General features: G+C 54.3%; 9 protein-coding genes across 9 annotated transcripts; 6 read left to right on the forward strand and 3 right to left on the reverse strand.

The window, feature by feature from the left end:
* The first annotated feature begins 124 nt into the window (after positions 1–124).
* Positions 125–1298, forward strand: BJX68DRAFT_232567 (uncharacterized protein). Its single transcript, XM_071039500.1, has one exon. It carries the CDS (start codon positions 180–182, stop codon positions 1170–1172), a length of 993 nt encoding a protein of 330 aa, XP_070901649.1. The 5' UTR covers positions 125–179; the 3' UTR covers positions 1173–1298.
* A 69-nt stretch (positions 1299–1367) lies between these two features.
* BJX68DRAFT_34092 (uncharacterized protein) lies at positions 1368–2207 on the reverse strand. Its single transcript, XM_071048999.1, has one exon. The coding sequence runs from the start codon at positions 2013–2015 to the stop codon at positions 1563–1565; it is 453 nt and encodes a 150-aa protein (XP_070901650.1). The 5' UTR covers positions 2016–2207; the 3' UTR covers positions 1368–1562.
* A 136-nt stretch (positions 2208–2343) lies between these two features.
* BJX68DRAFT_264680 (uncharacterized protein) lies at positions 2344–3272 on the forward strand (the record flags this gene model as incomplete). Its single annotated transcript, XM_071045010.1, has 2 exons — positions 2344–2508; positions 2577–3272. The coding sequence occupies 2 exons, from the start codon at positions 2344–2346 to the stop codon at positions 3270–3272; spliced, it is 861 nt and encodes a 286-aa protein (XP_070901651.1).
* A 1927-nt stretch (positions 3273–5199) lies between these two features.
* BJX68DRAFT_232572 (nitroreductase family protein) lies at positions 5200–6402 on the forward strand. Its single transcript, XM_071039501.1, has 3 exons — positions 5200–5702; positions 5757–5871; positions 5926–6402. The coding sequence occupies exons 1-3, from the start codon at positions 5367–5369 to the stop codon at positions 6132–6134; spliced, it is 660 nt and encodes a 219-aa protein (XP_070901652.1). The 5' UTR covers positions 5200–5366; the 3' UTR covers positions 6135–6402.
* Positions 6403–6590: 188 nt separating this feature from the next.
* Positions 6591–7687, forward strand: BJX68DRAFT_274446 (RTA1 domain-containing protein; the record flags this gene model as incomplete). The annotated part of the gene is made up of 2 exons (XM_071047667.1): positions 6591–6777; positions 6879–7687. The coding sequence occupies 2 exons, from the start codon at positions 6591–6593 to the stop codon at positions 7547–7549; spliced, it is 858 nt and encodes a 285-aa protein (XP_070901653.1). The 3' UTR covers positions 7550–7687.
* Positions 7688–7812: 125 nt separating this feature from the next.
* BJX68DRAFT_232574 (Zn(II)2Cys6 transcription factor domain-containing protein) lies at positions 7813–9244 on the reverse strand. Its single transcript, XM_071039502.1, has 2 exons — positions 9142–9244; positions 7813–9087 (listed from the first exon to the last, which is right to left on the reverse strand). Exons 1-2 carry the CDS (start codon positions 9235–9237, stop codon positions 7924–7926), a joined length of 1260 nt encoding a protein of 419 aa, XP_070901654.1. The 5' UTR covers positions 9238–9244; the 3' UTR covers positions 7813–7923.
* Positions 9245–10505: 1261 nt separating this feature from the next.
* BJX68DRAFT_264684 (uncharacterized protein) lies at positions 10506–12072 on the forward strand (the record flags this gene model as incomplete). The annotated part of the gene is made up of 2 exons (XM_071045011.1): positions 10506–10848; positions 10907–12072. The coding sequence occupies 2 exons, from the start codon at positions 10506–10508 to the stop codon at positions 12070–12072; spliced, it is 1509 nt and encodes a 502-aa protein (XP_070901655.1).
* A 626-nt stretch (positions 12073–12698) lies between these two features.
* Positions 12699–13856, forward strand: BJX68DRAFT_264685 (uncharacterized protein; the record flags this gene model as incomplete). The annotated part of the gene is made up of 3 exons (XM_071045012.1): positions 12699–13240; positions 13312–13573; positions 13668–13856. 3 exons carry the CDS (start codon positions 12699–12701, stop codon positions 13854–13856), a joined length of 993 nt encoding a protein of 330 aa, XP_070901656.1.
* An 871-nt stretch (positions 13857–14727) lies between these two features.
* BJX68DRAFT_232578 (ABC transporter ATP-binding protein) lies at positions 14728–19321 on the reverse strand. The gene is made up of 5 exons (XM_071039503.1): positions 18853–19321; positions 18603–18790; positions 17890–18546; positions 15645–17841; positions 14728–15593 (listed from the first exon to the last, which is right to left on the reverse strand). The coding sequence occupies exons 1-5, from the start codon at positions 18973–18975 to the stop codon at positions 14886–14888; spliced, it is 3873 nt and encodes a 1290-aa protein (XP_070901657.1). The 5' UTR covers positions 18976–19321; the 3' UTR covers positions 14728–14885.
* Positions 19322–19420: the final 99 nt, after the last annotated feature.

Raw genomic sequence — 19420 nt, forward strand, 5'->3', positions numbered from 1 at the left:
TCCTCGACTCGTTCATCAACCCCGACCTTGTCTCACTTGACAAGCAAATCCCGCGCAAATTCCTCGAAAATGCAAAGGTAGCTTACCGACTTTGAACCTTCCCAAGCATGCACGCAGACTAACCAAAAAAAAAAAAAAAACAACAGGGCCTCGTCATATTCAGCGTCTTTGAACTCGGCATGATGCGCTCCCTCCGCTTCGGCTCCGGCCTCGTCGTCGCCCGCCTGGCCAACGGCACCTGGTCGGCCCCCTCGGCGATCGCAACGGGCAAACTCAGCTCGCGCGGGCAATTCGGCCTCGAACACACCGAATACGTCTACGTGCTCAACACCGACGCCGCCGTCGACCAGTTCCTACAGGCAAAGACATTCACATTAGGTTCCGGGGGCGTCTCCATCGCCGTCGGACCGTTCGGCCGCAGTGCGGAGCTCGCGGGCGAGTCGTACGAGGCGGATATCTTTGCGTACTGCAAGACACGCACGGTGTTTGGTGGGTCGACGCTCGAGGGGGTTACGATCGGGGAGCGCGTCGATGCGAATCGCAAGTTGTATCAGAAGAGCGTGAGCCCGCGGCAGCTGCTCCGTGGGGAGGTGACGCTTCCCGCAGAGACCTATCCGCTTATGAAGATCTTGCATTCGCCGCTGTTACGGCCGGTCGCGAAGAGCGTGGCTGCGTCTGCGTCTGCATCAGCGCCGGCAGCGGGTCTGGCCATTATTGTGACAAAAGCACCGCCAATGTCTGTCGCGACAGATGAACCCTCTGCGCCATCGCCATCGCAATCGCCATCGCCATCGCCATATCGCTCGCGCCGATCCATGTCTGCGTCCTCGCCCGTACAAAGTCGACGCCAGTCATCCGCCTCGTCCTCGCCGCTAGAAGGCCCCCGGTTCTACGAACAGCGCAGGATGACGAACCCACACCAGATCACGATAGAGATTACCGATTGCTCGAATGTTGAGCTGCCGCGCAGCTTGACAGAGAGTCCGGAGGCCGAGAGCCCAGAGGCACGGAGCCCAGACGAGGCCGTGAGTCCAGTGACGGAACGGAGCTCGCTGGATGGAGAGCCGGATGGCCAGTCGGCGACACATCCCGCTGTGCTCAAAGCCGGGAGACGCACCTGGAGTGGTCCCTCGACTGCGGATTGGAGTCGACATGATCCGTTGCAATTTTGATTCATCTTGTATGCTCCATTGGTAGGCATTTCCAGTGGAACTGATTGTGTTGCCTGGTCGTGTTTGCGACCGGCTTGGATATAGACGCGATTTGCATTATACCCGAATTTTATTCATTATTGGACATGATGGGCATCCTCGTACGCTCTTTTGTAACACAAAGCCTTGTAGACTTTGGGGACAGAAAGTCGGATCGAGCATCGCTAATGGCGCGAGAAACACGGACAGATAATCTCGAGCCGCGAGAAAGCAAACAAGTAGCACGTGATTTGTAGCCTCAGGCAGCAGGCTAAGACCGGACATACTGAGGTCACGTGCTGTCAGGGGCACAAGGATTTCGTGGGCCATAGCGAAGAGATGACAGTGAGATATCGAATAGAACCCTTTCCACTAGCCCTTTCTCTCAGCATACGCCGATGATGACCCTGTACCTCGGACCAAGGCCATGACGGCTAGCTCTAATGGTTCTTCGAGCCGGCACTCGGGGCCTAGATTATCGATCGTTGTTTCAATATGCCAGATCAGATCAAGATACAAAGAAATGGGAACTCTAATCTTAGTGGTGGTGGGGTGCGCTGAAAGGAGCGATGGATGAAAGAAAGCCACAAGTTTTCGCCCGCCTTTGTCTGGGGATCCTCGGATGCTCAAAATACAACACACCTGTAGATCCGTGTGGCCAGACGAGAAATCTGACTTTTTCTCCCCTCCACCGTGCTCAGACAAGAAGAATGGACCGGGCACTCGGGCACCGTCCCTTGATCCCCAGGCCTGGTCTGGAAACGGCGGCGATCCGTGGGAATCGACTCGTCGACTCTTTGCTGCTCTCGCCAGTGGTAAACCCATCTTGCCTCCTGGGGCAAAATTAACGGCGACCAAGTGTTATACGACACCGCTATTAGACATCCCACGTGCTTGCTATACCATTTCCGGAGACATCAGATCGTGCCGGGGTTCCATCAATGCATGGGTGGTAGTGGTGGACTATTGAGATGGCCTGGTCAATAGGCACCGCCGGACTCGACAATACGAAGGATTACACTGGCCTGGAATGGTGGTAGGGCAAGGACTCGACGGTATAAGATGGATGGCTCTGGGCTGCTGGATGGAGAGAACAGAACAAGAACTCATCACTGTTATCATCACCATCATCTTCTTACCAAAGCTCTTCACCATGTTCCTCGTCAACTATCTCACCCAGCCGAAAATAACCTTTCCGGCAAGGATCAACTACCAGTTCGAGTCCCAGATAGCACGTCTGCTCGACGAGACTGGCGTCCCCAACTTCATGTGGGGAGAGCCATATCTCGGGATTCTGGGATCCAGCACTGCGGGTTTCGTAAGAGATGACTCGTCTCCATGCTCATGATCCATCATCGGCTTACAGAAGTGTGCACAGGGGTCCAGGTGGGCAGTCCCAGACCAATCGACAAGGCCGGCGAGGCCCCCTGCAAGCACGGTCGGGAGAAATGTCCCATCTTCGACAAGCGGAGCACCCACCCGTACCCCGATCACCACTTCCACACGGACCGCACCTACCCAGAGGCGTGGCCCCATTTCCCCATATGCGTGAACCTGTACAAGAAGTCGCGCCTCTTTTGGGAGTTCCCGGACCCGACGCTCGGCCCGCCGTCCGCAACCGACCCGTACTACATGCTCGTGGGCGACCCGCGTATCCGAACCGACAATCACATGGTCCATGGTGGCCGCGGCCCGAAGCCAGCGGACCTCTATCCGGTCAAGATGGCGGTCCCCGCGCGCTACACAGAGGCGATGGTTCTGCTGCAGCTTCGGGATGCCTACGGACAGCGCACGCGGCTGCATTGGCAAGTTGAACTGATCTACTTGCTGGACCCCGGACAGATCTTCGCCAGGAACCTGGATCCGCAAGATCTGCAGCCGGCGTTTAGGGACTATCTTGTTGCGGACAATGCGGATGACTCGGACACGGGCCATCGTCTCTTTTGCCGGCTTTTCCTTGACCTGAAGAGGGAGAAGAGGATTCCTCCGCCCGAGAGGCCCTGGGAGGCGGACGTCGGAAGGGAATGGTCTCAAGTTTTGCGGGAATACCACATTCCGTTTGATCAGTCTGATCTGGAGTAGGTCCAGCCTAGAATAGGGCACTTTTGCGAATACGGTCATGGGAATCGGCTTGGTTGCTTTCCATCCGCGATGTATTCTCCCGTGTGACTGGGCTCCCTCTCTTGCCTGCGCGCGCTTGTCAGTGGGTTGCAAAGCATGTGTTGAATACTGTTCGCAGGCGGACGAAGAGATGTCGCCCTTCCAGAGACGGTGGGGAGGCAATGTGCTAACGGTGATCGCCAAGACAGAGCTGTGATCACTGAAACAGGCGCCATTCTCACTAATCTTATAAGACAATTCATCACGGTTAGAGTTCCTCCAAATTCGGGTAGCCTATCACGACCAACAGGTAGCGACTCAGGGTTTAAGATCTCTTCGCCCGGAGAAACTGACCAAGACAGCCGACACCACGTCATCCTGTGGATATCGCTGGCCCGTAATTAAGTTTGAAAGATGGAGAGCCGTCGCCTTCTGTGGCAGGTAGCTTGCGGAGTTTTTTTGGCCCCGAATGCAGAATCGAATGTGAAGCTCTAGGAGAATTCTCCACCTCGCATGCCAGGCCCGGACGAATTGCTCTAGAAATCAACGCTACATCAGCGGATATCATCAATACGTTCAACGAGGTGGGCTTTTCCCAATTCGATCGAGTATCGTTGGGTGGTTGCTTGGGGCCACCGAGGTTGTTGGGCGCTCGATTGCCCGCGCAGCAGGCTCTGAGTTAGCATGTCTAGGGACCGGAAGATGTGGTATCTTGGACGAACTGAGTTGGAGCTGAAAGAACGACGACTGCCGGGTAAGACATCAAACAAAATAAACTTCCACCTCATGCGTGACCCCGAGAGGGCGGTGCAGCTCGTCTGAGGCCAACTGATGCTGCTCTCTCTTGATCAGAGCTATCGGGACAGCTCAGAAAGGCCACGCTCACCTTGTATATGACGATAGAGGGCCGAGAGGTACCCCGGCAATTAGCAACTCGGTGGTTCCTGCAGGGGGACGTAGATCCGGCGAGCGGCCCGATCCACGATTCCACTGACAGGGACGAACTGCAGACGCCTGGTGTGATTGGCTCCAAGGGAAAGAGCTTCTGCAGCAGATGGACGGCTGGGATTGAGGAACCTCAACTGGCCCGGGGGCTGTGCGACTTTGCAGCGAGCGATCCCCACACCACCATGTCTTGTGCAGCAGGCAGGAGTTCACAAGAGTTGTTGCAGGAAGCGATAATCTGCCAGTCAAAAAGTCAATAACGCCCAGCATTAGAATTCCATTACGTCACTCACATCGCAAAGCGGCGCAGGGTAGCTGCAGTCCCGAAAAGTCCAAATATGCGCGCGCGGTCTTTTGACAGCAACTGCCCGAGACACTCGCTCACTTTGGCCAAAAAGGAGGGCCGGATCGGAGGAGCATGATGAGAGCGTTTTGTAGATTGGAGAACGGAGAAGTGGGAGACGAAGCTAGGTAGCACAGATGGAAAGGCGTCGAAGGCATCTTGAAGTGACCGCGATCACCGGTGCCTTGGTGCCTTCGAGCCTAAAAGCCTGAGGCATCAGCCGCTCGAATTGGGCGAGAAAGTCACGTGGGTTGCTCAAAGCTCCGTGTTCCGGGCTTGGTCCGTAAATCCGCTTACTCATTCCCGAGCTCTTTGGCCGGCCCTGGCGTGATCCGAGTCTGATTGGTTTGGAGCATGACAAGTTTGTAATTTGACAGGTTTGGTGGGTCTGATTGATTAATGATTAGAGTGTTGAGTGAAATAGATGATGCGGGATTTGCTTCATAATACGCTATCTTGCTGACAAGCATGGGGGAGTTGGCTGGTTTGAAAGACGCCCATGGAAGCGTTCCTGAATTTCTAATAACCCCTGCCCGCTTACCAACCGCCCCATCGGACCCAAGATGCGACCCGCTGATTGGCCACCCGCCGGATGAGAACATTTCGAGCGCGGAATTGCCAGTCGCGCACCTGCCGATGGTCTGCAGCATATAAATGTGGCTCCTCCAGTTGGAGAGTCATCTCTCATTCAATCTACTGCTCCGATCATCCAGACACCCGCCTTGACAGCCTCTACTCATCCACAACACATCCACCAATTTCCCGACCAAAAGCAACCCACCGTCACAATGGGATCCACCAACGTCGAGTTCAAGAACCCCGCGACCGCCACTCTCCTCGAGGCCGTCAAGGCCCGCCGCACCATCTACGGCCTCAAGCCCGAGAGCCCCGTCTCCGACGAGGTCATCGAGTCCATTGTCCGCGATGCCGTCCTGCACGTGCCCAGCTCGTTCAACACCCAGACCTCGCGTGTTGTCCTCTTGCTAAAGGACGAGCACAAGAAGGTTTGGGACATTGCTCTGCAGGCTATGGAGGGTCTTGTTGCCGCCGGTGCTCTGCCCAAGGAGGCGTACGAGGCTCACACCAAGCCTAAGCTCGAGGGCTTCCGCAACGGATACGGAACTGTACGTTCTCTCGCCTCGTAGTCAGTACGCACAATACTAACGAATCACCAATAGGTCCTCTTCTTCGTCGACTACGATTCTCTCAAGGACATCAAGGAGAAGTTCCCCACCTACGCCGACAAGTTCGACCCCTTTGCCCTCGAGTCCAACGCCATGTCCCAGTACCTTGGTGAGTACTTCGCTTCCGCACGAAATGTCGAGGAACTTGAGCTAACAATCGCAGTCTGGACCGCCCTTAGCTCTGAAGGCCTTGGCGCCAACCTCCAGCACTACAGCCCTCTGATCGACGAGCAGATCCAGAAGACCTGGAACATCCCCGCCAACTGGAAGCTCGACGCCCAGCTCGTCTTCGGCACCCCCACTGGGGCCCCTAACGAGAAGGCTTTTGCTCCTCTCGAGGACCGCTTCAAGGTCTTTGGCAAGTCCGCTTAGATTTAGAGCATAGATTGTTTTAGCGAGATATGATGGCATGAATATGATTGGTATTGCATGATTTACTCCGAGTTACACTTAGATCCGGTTGGAATTGTAAGATCCTTAATCTAGTACACGAATGCAATCACCATAGCTTAAATCTCGGTGCCTATCGACTACATCCAATCAAACAAGAATCGCTCATGAACCTCGCCGATCCAACCCACGAGACCTCTAAAAATAATTCGCCCCCCAGAAAACTCTTGCAGCGACCACGTCCCGAGCCAAGCTTTTATCTGCCCCACCCGTATTCGTTTCAAGATTGCCCAAAAGGGTATGTAGATCAATCGCTCAAGACTGACGAGAGTATAAATGAACGTAGGATAGTCAGTCCAGAATCCAAATTCATCTTCTTAACCTCTAATTCCCCCTTTACTCACAGACTTTGCTGTATCTACAGAATCAATATACATAATGGACTTCACCTTCCACGAGGGCGTTAACGGCTCGGACCCCTGGGTCGAGTTCTACCCTTACAACCCCTCCCTCACAGCCGGCTACGCCTTCATGGCCATCTTTGGCATCGCGACCCTCGTGCACTTTGTCCTCATGTTCCCCTATCGTGCTGCATACTTTACCCCGTTTGTGCTTGGTGGGATATGTACGTACATCGCCGCCCCCCGCTCTCGCCTCTTTTCTTTTCCTTGCCTTCCCTTGGCCCTTCTACTCCAAACCCACAAGCTAATATAAAGATAAATGTAGGCGAAACATTCGGCTACTACGGTCGCGCCCGCGCGCACAACGGCCGCACCGAAATCGGCCCGTGGGCGCAGCAGCAAATGCTCCTCCTCTGCGCACCCCCGCTCCTCGCCGCAAGCATCTACATGACCCTGTCGCGCCTGATAACCTCCCTAAACGCCGAACACCACTCGCCCATCTCCCCGAAAAACCTAACGCGCTGGTTCGTCCTCAACGACGTCATCTGCCTGCTGACGCAGCTCGCCGGCGCGGGGGTGCAGATCTCCGGCGACGCGGGGCTGATGAGTATCGGGTTGAAGATTGTGCTGGGCGGGCTGGTGTTTACACTGCTTGTGTTCGGGGTGTTTGTGTGGATCGTGGCGGTGTTGCATCGGCGGCTGGAGAGGGAGCCCACGGCGATTTCGCGGGGGGAGGGGGCCGAGTGGAGGGTGTACGTGTGGGTTCTGTATGGGGTGTGTGGGTGTATGGTTGTGCGGAATCTGGTGCGCACGATTGAGTTTGGGTCGCCCAAGGGGTCGGATGTGAGGGAGAGGGAGGTGTATATCTACGTGTTTGATGCGGCGCTTATGAGTGTCATCATGGGCGTTTGGTGTGTGTGGCATCCGGGGAGGTTGATTAAGCGCGCGAGGCGGGAGAGGGTTGCGCAGGAGGGGTTGGAGATGTTGGGCAAGTAGATGGGCTGCCTAATTCTATGAGAGCTACCGGCTTGTCTGCTGTGGGTGTTCTGTGTGCGTTTGTTTCTTATTTCTTTTGTTCCGTGTCTGGTTATAGCTGCTTGGGGTGGAATCCGTGGATGGTTTCCATAAGTAAGGAGTACTGGCGTTAGAGCAGAGATGGATTAATGGGTATTTTCTCAAGCAGGCAATCATATGAACCTCTTGCGATTCATCGAGTCAGCGAATAGTTTCGGTAAATCGGAAAGATATCAAGAGAGGTTGTGGAAGATTTCTTGGTATACTAGCTGATCCCCCTACCTATTGTACCTCACTTACAATTACTCAGAGCCTGTCCATAGCAACTTTTCAGGGTATCAATAGAATCACAAAACCTAGTTCGACACAACAACTACCGGCCACTCAACCCACCGCCGAAACCCCTCGGGAAGACACTCTCGAATCCCCGACACAATATGCGCATCCCACCCTTCCATAAACCAAACACTGCGCATATACCGCAGCAGAATCGCCCAATGCGCCAGGATAACCAACGCAACCGGTTCCCGGCCCTCCAGCCGATCAATCATCACCGCGGGACGCCGATACGTCCAGCCCATGGCAAACTGCATGAGTTCTGTTGCGTCCTCGCCGGCTTTGACGCTTTTACACGCGTCTTCAAAACAGCTGACGAGGTCGTCGACGGCTGCGAGGTAGAAGTCGCGGTCTGCTGTGGTGATTTCCGCCGTGACGAGGAGGCGGACTTCGTGGAGGCGGGCTGCGTGTTGTGAGAATGCGTCTTCGAGTCGTGACGTCGAGAGAGTATTCTGCTCTTGCGGTTTCTGCTCCTTCACCGGCGGCTCCAAATCCCCCGTGAAGATCTCGTCCTGCTTCTGCGCGAGGATCGCGCGCACCCCGTGCAGGAGAACCAACCACTCTGATTTCCCGCCTGCACTGAAAACAAGGAACTCGCCCTCGCGTGGCCCACGCGCAAAGTACGCAAAGCAGATGAGCACGGCGGACATGTAGATTAGCTGGCAGTTCTCGCTATCCAGTGTGTCGAGCGCGAGGACGGAGGTCACGGAGCGCACACCAAATGTGAAATGCTGGTCTGCCTGCGCTACATACTCTTCGCGACGATCTGGGTGGACTGCCGCAAGGTGTAGCGCTGCGAGGGCGAGGATGAGATGTAGGATTGATGGAAAGGAGATGCCCCATGCGGGTATGAGAGATTGCCAGAGGCGTCGCGTGGCGGTGGATTCCTCGCTAAAGGTGCGGTATGTTGTTGTCGTGAAATGGTGGAAGAGGTGTAGGTCGCCTAGAGAGATTCCGCCCTTGTCGGGGATGGGAGGGATGTCGCATTGGATTGCGGTGGAGGTGGTCTGGCCTGGTGGTTCATTCGCCTGTGGCGAGGGCGAGGCGACCTGTTGGTACTTGGACTGCCGGAATTGATACCGTCGCGCGGGTGGTGTTAGAGATTCCGATGCTGAGCGCGTGGTAAAATCGCAGTCTATCGAGTGTTGGAGACAATTCGAGCATGTTGGTTTCTTCTCGTCGCACTGACTTGGTGGTTGGCTTCATTAACACATCCACTCCGTGGAGAGGGAACGTACCTTGACACGCCTCTTCTTACAATTCCCACATCCAAGACGCGACTTGCGATGTGACCGTCTTGATCGTATCTTCTGCAGGTTATCTGTGTCGCTCATAGTTGGTCGATGAATGTGTCCAGTGAAGTTGCTGAAAAGTCTTCGTATTCGTTCCTTTTCTACCGGTTGCGTAATCCTGCTGCCTGGGGCATCCGCCGATCTCTTTGTTTCATTTTTAGATTTGCTGGACCGCTAGATTTGAAACTCGACAGCCTAAATGCTAAAGCCATGATTTTTGACGTCACGGTCCGCCGGGACCGCTATATACATCTGCATACGGATTCAATCCTGCTCTCACGACTCCGGAACCGCACGTTGCAACGCTTGGCACATCCTAGTGCTAAAAAAGCTTCTTCTCACGGCTTCCATCTGAACTTCTTCCTGCGATTTATTCAACACCCTACAATCCATATACTAGTCATCGAGCGTCGCTAATTCTCGATTTTCCTTCTAATTACATATGGGATAGCCGAAATACACCCCACCTCCTTGCAAGGAAATCTCTCTAACGTGCTTGATGCCGGCACCATTACTCCAATTTCACCTGATGAACACGAGCCATATGATCTCTCAACTTATCCTTGCGCGAAAACGCTTTCCCACACAGACCAATCTGGCATGGGAATGCCTGTGGCGCAATGTGTATCGTCTTGATATGCCGCATCAGATCGATTTCCCGCCGGAATACGTGGGTCGAGGCGCAGTTTTCCCATTTGCAGGTGAATGCTGTTCGTTTCTCTAGGCTGAAATAGCATGGGATTAGTGTATGCGCGAGGTGAGGATAATGGGAAGGGAGGTTTCAAGTCACCTTGTCGGAGTTGCTGACTCCTATTCCGGCCACGACAACTGTCCATCGGCTAGTGCTTTGGGGCCCTTTGGCTAAGGTGCATCTTGCTCGCTGCTGTCGAATAAACACGCCCTGCCTCCGCTGTATCTCGAGGGTGTGTTGAAGCCGAGACACTCAAGGCCTGTGTCGTAGGGATGTTGTGCGGAAACCGCATTCCCGGTGGGAAGCATACACCACGTCGGTAAGGGCGTCTACGTGCATATGTTCGAGGTCGCCAGAGGGTGGAAGTAAGAGCCGTATGCATTTGCGTTCGGTGCTTCCATGGTTAGGTTCCGATGTGTAGATACTTGGATCCATGGGAATTCAGGGGTGTCGGTCATATCGAAAGAATGGCCAAGTATTCAAGAGTATACAACGTAACTTGACGGCGGGGACTTCGAACACTCCTAATCTGGAGGTGCCGTCGGAATACTCGCGATATATATACTGGTGCTAGGCACCCCTATGAGATAGCATTTCAGATGCCCCAGCTAAATCGCTAATGGAAAAGCACGCTCTGGACTGGAAGAAGGATGCTAAATGGACCAAGGCAGTTGCTAAACACAGGGAAGTCTCCAGGCAGCTCAGAGATCTTGATGAGCGGTATTCGACCTCAGTATCAGAAACAGAACGAAGGGCACTACACGAGAAGCTAGTCATGATCTGGAAATCGGCACGTAACAGATGGTATTGGATTGGAGTCTGGCGCAACAACATACTGCACGACGATACGGCTGACCCCAAACTACTAGAAGGGATTGACTGGTCTCGGGAGAAGAGGAAATGGCGAGGACTCGAGCAAGCACATGAGAGGCATCTACAAGAACATAGGGTATTTCAAAAACGTACGCTTCCATCCCTGCCTGTGCTACTTCGGTAACTGCATCCACTAACGTTTACCAGGACTCTGGACGGCCCATCAGCATGCGCCCCAAGATTCTGAAACGAGGGACAGTGTAGGCGAGAAGGGAGAAGATCAAACCACACCATCCCCGCCACGATCTAGAAAGCGCCCTAGACCGGCGTCTTCCCATCACCGGATACTGCTCGAGTCTGCTTCTTGTGGCCATGAACAGGTCAATGCAAGTAACCCAAGCCTAAGTAATGATGGCTATCGGCCACCATTGGCAATGTGTGAAGCACAGGCAGTGACCCCCGTAGCACGACCCATCAATGACTATGAAGCTGTCACTCGCCGGTTTCCACATTCACTATGCTCTGATTCTCGAGCGTATATCTCTTCAGATGAAGAAGATTTCGCAGACACGGACTGCCTTTCAATAACCGTCGATTCGGAACACGATATGGAAATGGCTGTGGCCTCGGATGCGGTTATTGAATGTGCCCTTCGACGCATTCTTCGCGAGTACCGGGCGGGCAAGCAATGCGGACAGACGAACGGTAGCGAAAAAGGAAAAACTGTCGTATACAACCAAGCACCGCCATATCGCCCACCTACATCGCTTGGAATGAATCATGGTCGAAACGAGGAGACGGCTACTGACGGTAGCAGCTCGTCATTTCCGCTCAGCAAGAAGCAAAACACAGGGCAGGAACAGCAAGAGGCATTGGCATGCCCCTTTTGGAAGAGGAATCCTCGGGAGTATAGGAGGTGCTTCCGATACAAGTTGAGCCGAATCAGAGACGTCAAGCAGCACATTCATCGATGCCACCATCCGCCATGGCGCTGCATGCGATGTGGAGAGATATTTCCCAGCGAGGAGACTCGCGAAGCGCATGCGAGAGCGGATCAAGCCTGCGCAGTACGCCATGTTGTACACGATGATCTTTCACTGTCCCAGATGAAAGCCCTAACTAGGAGAGCGAAACCCAAATATCCCGTGGAAGAGCAGTGGTATGGAATCTGGGACATTCTGTTTCCAGGGGCCGAACGTCCCGCCTCGCCATACATTGACGGTGTGCTATCTGTGGAGATATCGTCATTCCAGGAATTCTACCAGACTCGCGGGCCTGCGATCCTTCGAGAAGCGCTCCGAGAATCATTCATGGATAACTCTTCTATGCAGGAAGTTCAACAGTATTCTGATCTGGTCCTTCGTGCTGCATAAGACAGAATCCTCGATGAGTGGCTGTCAGCTCAGACAGACGATACATGCCCATCGAGTGCGCAGCCCGCTACGAGCGCGACACCTTCACCGTCTAGCGAAAACAACGTTAATACTTCAGCTTCGGACAGCCAAATGGCCATGACAGAATCAGGCGGCGCCGGTGCTCCCAATATGACGCAAGCAAGAACTGATCCAGGGAGCTCCTCGTTCCCGCTCACGTTTGATCCCGTAGCTTGGCTGGATTCTGCAGCATGGATCGAGTATGACTCCTTGATGGAAATCTCGACAGAGGCTTACCGCCGGGATCGATTACAGTATCTTAGTCTGAATAACTCGATACAATAGACGGGTCTGGGCTCCTGCCGGGAAGATACAGTTTTCACAACTGGCTGAAAGCTTATACACTTTCAACAAAGGTTCTCGGGTTAGGGTTCCATCCCTCACCACGCACGCATAATCCAGGTCTTGCTCAATTTGTCGCCTCCCAGTTTCCTGAAAATTTACTTCCCACAACCATGTGTTCCACCTTGGATCTCAATATCTCTCATCCACACCATCCGTCCATCATTAAGCGTCACTGATCGGGGGGTGCGTACAAGGCACATCCTACCCTCCAGACCCTGACAATGTCTCTCGTCGACGGCCTTAAGGACCTCGTCACCGACATGTCCAGCAGCATTGCTACCCTCGTCCGCAACCTCGACCAGCAGCGCATCGCAGACTGGGACGACCAGCATCGCCTGCACGCGCGACAAGACATCATCGCGGACCTAATGACCATCTTCGACAAGATATACTACACGCCGGATCCCTACGTTACCAGCGAGACCGCACGCGACCTCGGCATCTCGATAAAGCACCTCAAGCTTGTCGAGACGGGCGACTACAAGAATGAGCACTTCGAGTTCCGGCCAGAATTTTTCAAACCCATGCCGATGGGAACCTATGAGTTGCTGCCGATAGACGTCTTCGACGTCGGGACGACTGGGCTGATGAAGACGCTGGATGAGTACTGGGACGAGGCTGAGAGTGGCGGGAAATGCGGTGGGTTTACGCAGGCGAGGGCGGTTTCGGATTTATTCAGTTGCCTGTTTTCGCTCGTCGAGAGGATGCCTGTTGGCTCGGATGATGACTTTACGTTGCAGCAGTGGTCTGGCTGGGTGAGGCGGTGCGTACTCCCCATATCCTTCCCCGACCCTTACCAAAAGCACAGCGCACTCTAACTTGTCGGTGTATTAGATGGCCCAACCGAACCGTCCAAGGCAGAAAGTACATGCGCCCAAGTGACCCCAACACGCCCGAAAGCGAAAGCCCGACGCCCTGGGACGTCCGATTCGGAGACAATTGGGTTCGCGACGACAGCCATCCGCACCGAACCGTCATCCTCGAACACTCGGTTCCTCCGCACGAAGGGCTGCTCCGCTCCGAAGTCCTCACGATCATTGGACTCATGCGCGAGCGTCTCTCTGCTCAGACGCTCATGGAACACAAGGTTGCTCCCGTACGTCCTTGCCCTCTACTACCCCTGCCCCTTCACACGTCTGCCCCCTCCATCAGTCAATCTTGCTAACCACTTGATGCATGGGCGTGTCTAGATCCAAATAATCTCCTGCATGAACGACTACCAAGCCCGGATCCTCCAGGCAGACTTTAGAGACGGGAAACTGACCATATACAAGAGTCTGCTGTGGTCGTTCGCAACGCAAGAGGAGCGGTTGGAGAATACGTCGCTTTTCTTGCTGTATTTCGCTGCGCAGCCGGTTGGGGATACAACTTTTCATTGATTGGTCTCTTTTATCCGTCGCTCGCTAGCTATTCCTCGTCTTTTTGGTATTCGCTGTTGTTGTCACTCCCTCCATTGTTGTCGCCCTCGTCACAGTTCTACCTTCCCTGATCCATATGTATGAAGCCAGTTGGGGATACGCATCGCAAATCCAGCCTACGAGTCCACGTGCTCTCCCTCCTGCTTCTTTCAGCATTGTCCTCTTGTTCTTTTTTGCTTTATTTTCCTTTCGTCGGAGCTCTGCTGGGATACTCTATTGCGCCTCGCTATCGAGCCTTGGTGCAGCCCCTACTCCAGATCTTGCGGTGTTGCGAAATCTCGTGTGCTTGATACCATCAGATGCTGGGACTGCCCACGCACTTTTGATCACTGCACGTTTGGTTCTATGCTTTCCGAGCTTGCCTGCGCTCCGTCGAGGACTCATGTAAAGTCCTCCGTCGTCCTTTTGGCTTCCTGGTTTTCGAATTATGCTTCCGACGTTCCTGACTCAAAAAGGGCTTATTCCCCAGCCCCCAGACTTCGTCTCGCGGCTTTTTTTTTCCCCTGTCTTCGTGCAAGATACCCTAGAATGCCGTTAGTTCTGTTGCATGATACCCGTGTGATTGCCCCGCCGCCTCCATTCATCCCAGAGTCCGGGCCTCTGCCTTGGTCGTTTCAAAATTGGTACCACTAAGTTGAGATATAGATGGTTATGGTTTCTTATGCGCCGGCCAACGATTCGTCTTCACTTGTTGTGTGTTCAAGATACCCATTGGTTCATTCATTGCTGCTAATCCCGCCACAAATTTGCGTTCAGATTAGCTATTAACTAGAGATAGAATGGGATTCGTCGAATGTTGCTTGCTTTAATGCTTCCGTGGCCAGTCAGGTTCGCTTAACCACTTTACCGCTACCAGAAGTGGTTTGCCGTATATGCAATTATTGAGATTTGCTATGTTATCATTATTAGGGACAGTCTTTCAGTAAATAATACACTATACACACGAAGAAGAGGAGAGCATCTCAATCTACCCAACCAGAGGGAACCCCCCTAATCCAACGCCTGAGCCTCACACATCTTCCTATACATCCCGCCCCGTAAGAACAACTCCTGATGAGTGCCCATCTCCTGAATCCTCCCACCAAAAAACACACAAATGACATCCGCATCCTTAATCGTACTCAGCCGATGCGCAACGGCCACCGTAACGCGATCCCCAGCCTTCGCCGCCTCCTCCAACGCCCCCTGGACAATCTTCTCGCTCTCTGTATCGAGTGCGCTCGTTGCCTCATCAAGCAATAGGATCTTCGGGTTCCGAATCAACGCGCGCGCGATCGCGATGCGTTGCCGTTGCCCGCCGGAGAGTTGGGTCCCGCCGGACCCCGCGGGCGTGTGGATTCCCTCCGGGAGACTGGAGACGAAGTCCCAGGCGTTTGCGGCGCGGAGCGCGGATTCGATTGCGTCGTCGGAGACGGGGTTTGTTTGGGGGTCTTTTTCTGAGAAGAACGGTTGCGTGTCGCGGTTGAATATGCCCAGTGCAATGTTCTCGCGGATTGTGCCGTGGAATAACGTGGGTTCTTGTTGCACCAGCGCAACGATGTTGCGGTAGAGAATCGGGTTTAGATGCGAGAGGTTCCAGGAGGAGTCGATTGTGATGGTGCCCGTCGTGGGGTCGTAGAAGCGCTCGAGCATGGCGATCATGGTGGATTTTCCGCAGCCGGAGGCGCCGACGAGGGCAATGAATTGACCTTTGTTTATCTAGGACGCGTCAGATATGGCATTGAGGACTTGGGAGGGGTGAGTGCATACCTTCAGGTCTACCCCCTTGAGAACCGCCGCCTCGGGCCGCAGTGGGTACGAGAAGCGGACGTTGTCAAGGGCGATTGACGAACCAGATTCCGGCTCGTTGTCGCGGTTCTCAGGCGTCTCGCGTACCGTGGGTTCAAGCCTGTTGAGCCAGAAGATGTAGTTGGTCGCATTGATGCCCTTGGTGATGCTGGTCGAGAACTGGAAGAGCTGCGCGGAAGATTGACCAGAGAAGAACACGCCTAGAAACGCAACAAAAAAGTCGTACATGCTGACCTCTCTAAATGAGAGCAGTCGGCAGCCGTACCAGAAACCGAGTGCTTGGAACCAGTACTCGATGCACTGTGTCAGACCGAAGCAGATCATGGTGCTCGCCATGGGTTTGAGCGAGGCCGATACAGCTGTGTCGAGTTCGTCCGTGTACTTTCGTAGAATGGTTTCTTCGACAGCAAGCGATGACACGGTTCGGATCGCATTGACAGCCTCGGAGGCGATGGACGAGCTGGTAGCGTATTTTTTTGTGGTATTCCTATCGAGTCGTGCATCGAGTTTGATCTTGGCTAGGCCCGCACCAACCAGAGGGGGAAGGCCACCGAATATCACGACGAGACCAATCTTCCAAGAGTGCGCCAGCGAAAGAAGACTGCAGCTGAGCAGATTCAATACGGCAACCAGGATCAGGGCAATGTTGAACCCCATCAACTCGAGGATAGACATCGGGTACGAGTCCACATGGCTCACCAACGCGCCAGTGCTGTTTTCTGGCCGGTCGAAAAACTGCACATCCTGTCGCAACATGTCGTTGAAAATGAGTCGCCGGAAATAGTGACTGAGATGTTGTGCCACGGTATTTGTAGACCAGCCCATGGCACCGTATGAGATGAGGCAGCCGGCCGCCATGACGATGAACATGCTTGCAAAGAAGTTGCCTTCGTCACGCATTTCGTCGCCGGTGAGTTGAAAGACGTCGACGACGTTTGCCATGAGAATAGCCTGGCCGGGGAACGTTGCTGCGCCACCAAGACAGGCGAGGAAGACGACCAGATACGCCCAAGACAGCTCTGGACACTCTCTCACCAAGCGTACAATCGCCATGAGTGTCCCCATCTGCTTGTGATTATCATAGTTGTCGCGTTCCTTCATCGACTCGATCCTCCCACGCACAGACGTTGCGTAGCGGCTGAGTCCCTCGGTCGTCTCGGTGGCTTCCAGCGGTGCCTCATCTTCGGTGGTGCTGTCTTCCTCCTTTATCGCTCCATCCTCTGCAGCGGCGACATTCAAATTCTGGACTTTAACAAGCCTCGCGTAAGCGCCGTCGTCGGCAATGAGCGACTCGTGCGTTCCCTGTTCGACGATCCGACCTTTCTTCATGACGACGATATTATCTGCTTTGCGGATCGTAGCGAGTTTGTGCGCGATAACGATCGTAGTTCTGCCTTCGGAAGCCTTGTCAAGCGCCTTCTGAACGATCCCTTCAGCGTGCGGATCCAGAGCGCTGGTCGCCTCGTCGAGGAGTAGCACCTTGGGTTGTGAGACCACACTCCGCGCAATGGCAACACGCTGCTTCTGCCCGCCAGAAAGCAATCCACCGCGCTCTCCAATCAATGTGTCATAGCCATCAGTCAGTTCAGTGATAAAATCGTGCGCGTACGCCATCTTCGCTGCCTCCTGCACTCGCGCCAGCTGCTCCTCCCTTGGTGCATACTCCCAGGGCGTTCCAACGAGCCCGTAGCTGATGTTATCAAAAACACTCCCTTGGAAAAGGACGGGCTCCTGCTGCACGAGTCGAACATTCTTCCTCAGCCAGTTCAAATTCAGCGCGTCGATCGGGTTCCCGTCGAGCTTGATTGTTCCCGAGTTGGGGTTGTACCACCGCTCGATGAGCCCGACAATCGTGCTCTTTCCCGATCCGGATTGTCCGACGAGCGCAGTTACCTTTCCTGCTGGGACTTTCAGGCTGAAGTTGTCGAGGACTGTGATTCCCGGGCGCGTTGGGTAGGAGAAGGTGATGTTCTCGAGCTCGACTTCTCCGACTGTCGACTCGGGTTTTAGGCCGTCTGTGCTGTATGGGTTTATGGCTGATTCTCTGTCGATTAGTCTGAAGAGTTGTGCGGCCGCTGAGGCAGCTCTAGCAAAGTCGATCGAATACGGAGCGAGCGTTGTCAGGTTAATTGAGGCGATGACGACCGACATCAGGACACTGGCGCTCAGCGTTAGTTTGCGGCCTTCGCTGCTGGCGTTGACTTACATGAAAATATCACCCGCCGAGTCGATATCCCCTCCTGCCATCATATTGATCCCCTGCCAGAACGCGAGTCCGAAGCCAAGGTAGATGATGGTATACTCAGCCGAGAAGAGCAGACCGAAAAGAGGCGAGATCTTCCTTCCAACCTTGTGCGCCTCATTCAGATACTCGTCAAACTTCTTGACCAGACTCGCTCGCATCCCGAACGCATGCACGGCCTTGACGCCCGCAAGCACACCCTCCGCAAACGAGTTCGCCTGAGCATGGATCTCCAATATCTTCGTTTCATGCCCAGCCTCGATAGCAGCCACCGTTCCCGTCACGATGAGAGTCGCCGGCGCGACGCAGAGGCAGATGAGTGTAAGCTTCCAATGCACGATGAACGCGATGATGAACGCCGTGAAGAACGCCGCTAAGCCTTGAAAGAGCAGTCCAATCTTCTCCGCAACACCCGCCTGTATAAGCTTCCCATTCGATGTGGCCTGCGCCGCGATCGAGCCTCCTGTCCCAAAGTCATAGTACGCGACCTCTTGACTGAGCGCTGCCTTGAGATAGCTATGGCGGATATTGCGAATGACTCGGTACGCCGCGTACGTGAGGAGGACGTTGTACGTGTACGAGAGGACGAAGCGCGCGATACCCAGGTACACAAAGTACAGACTTGCTTGTCAGCATCTCAGTGAACCAACACGTCTTCGAAAAATCAGGAATCATACGCTAGCTCAGAGACCTCATCGCGAAACTCTCCGGGTGTCGCTTGGTCGTTGATAAAGTCGGTGATGACCGTGATGAAGCGGCCGAAGATGAGGTTTTGCAGCGCAATACCGGCACCAGACGCGGTGGCTGCGAGGACAGCTATGGCCTGCAGGATGAGTTCGATCCGTCCGGCGTAGCTGAAGATCCGCTTTGATACGACACAAACTCTCAGTATACGTTTGCGAATGCCCTTTGTAGCCTGGAACCCACCTTGTAAGCCCCAAAGCTGGCCTCTGCCTCTTCGCTCTGCGGGGTTGCTTTTCCTTTGTCGGCTTCCGAACGCGACTCGTCGTTTCCGACTGTGATTTTCTCCTCGAGCACTTCAGACCCCATATTGTCCAAGGCGACAAGAATGTCGCTGCCAACGCTGCTGAGCGAGAATGAGCGATCGAAACTCAGCGCGCGAGAACCTGGGGCTGGCAACTCCCTAAATACGAACAAGGGAGCAGAGTAAGAGCCTTGCGTCGATGGCTGATGATACGACGGCTGAAACCCATCTTTAAATGTCCAAACGCCAGGGATACCAAAGTTTCACGCACTCGTATTCCCTGGCTGGGCATTTCTCGGCCCGCTCGTCACCTCACCCGACTGAAAGAGCGATCAGTCTCGGCGCCAAGTTGCCTGGATCTGTCTCCCTCGTATGGAGGCCGCGGACGCCGAGGGTGTGGCTGGCAAAGCCTAGACTCCGAGGCGAGATTAAGGATGTGGCAGCGCTGGCGTCCTTGGGGAGTGAGGAAGTGCGCGAATCAGCAATGGCCGGGAAATCACTTGATGTCTT

Source organism: Aspergillus pseudodeflectus, assembly GCF_044049435.1.
Source record: "Aspergillus pseudodeflectus strain CBS 756.74 chromosome Unknown BJX68scaffold_11, whole genome shotgun sequence".
In the NCBI taxonomy this organism is placed as follows: domain Eukaryota; kingdom Fungi; phylum Ascomycota; class Eurotiomycetes; order Eurotiales; family Aspergillaceae; genus Aspergillus; species Aspergillus pseudodeflectus.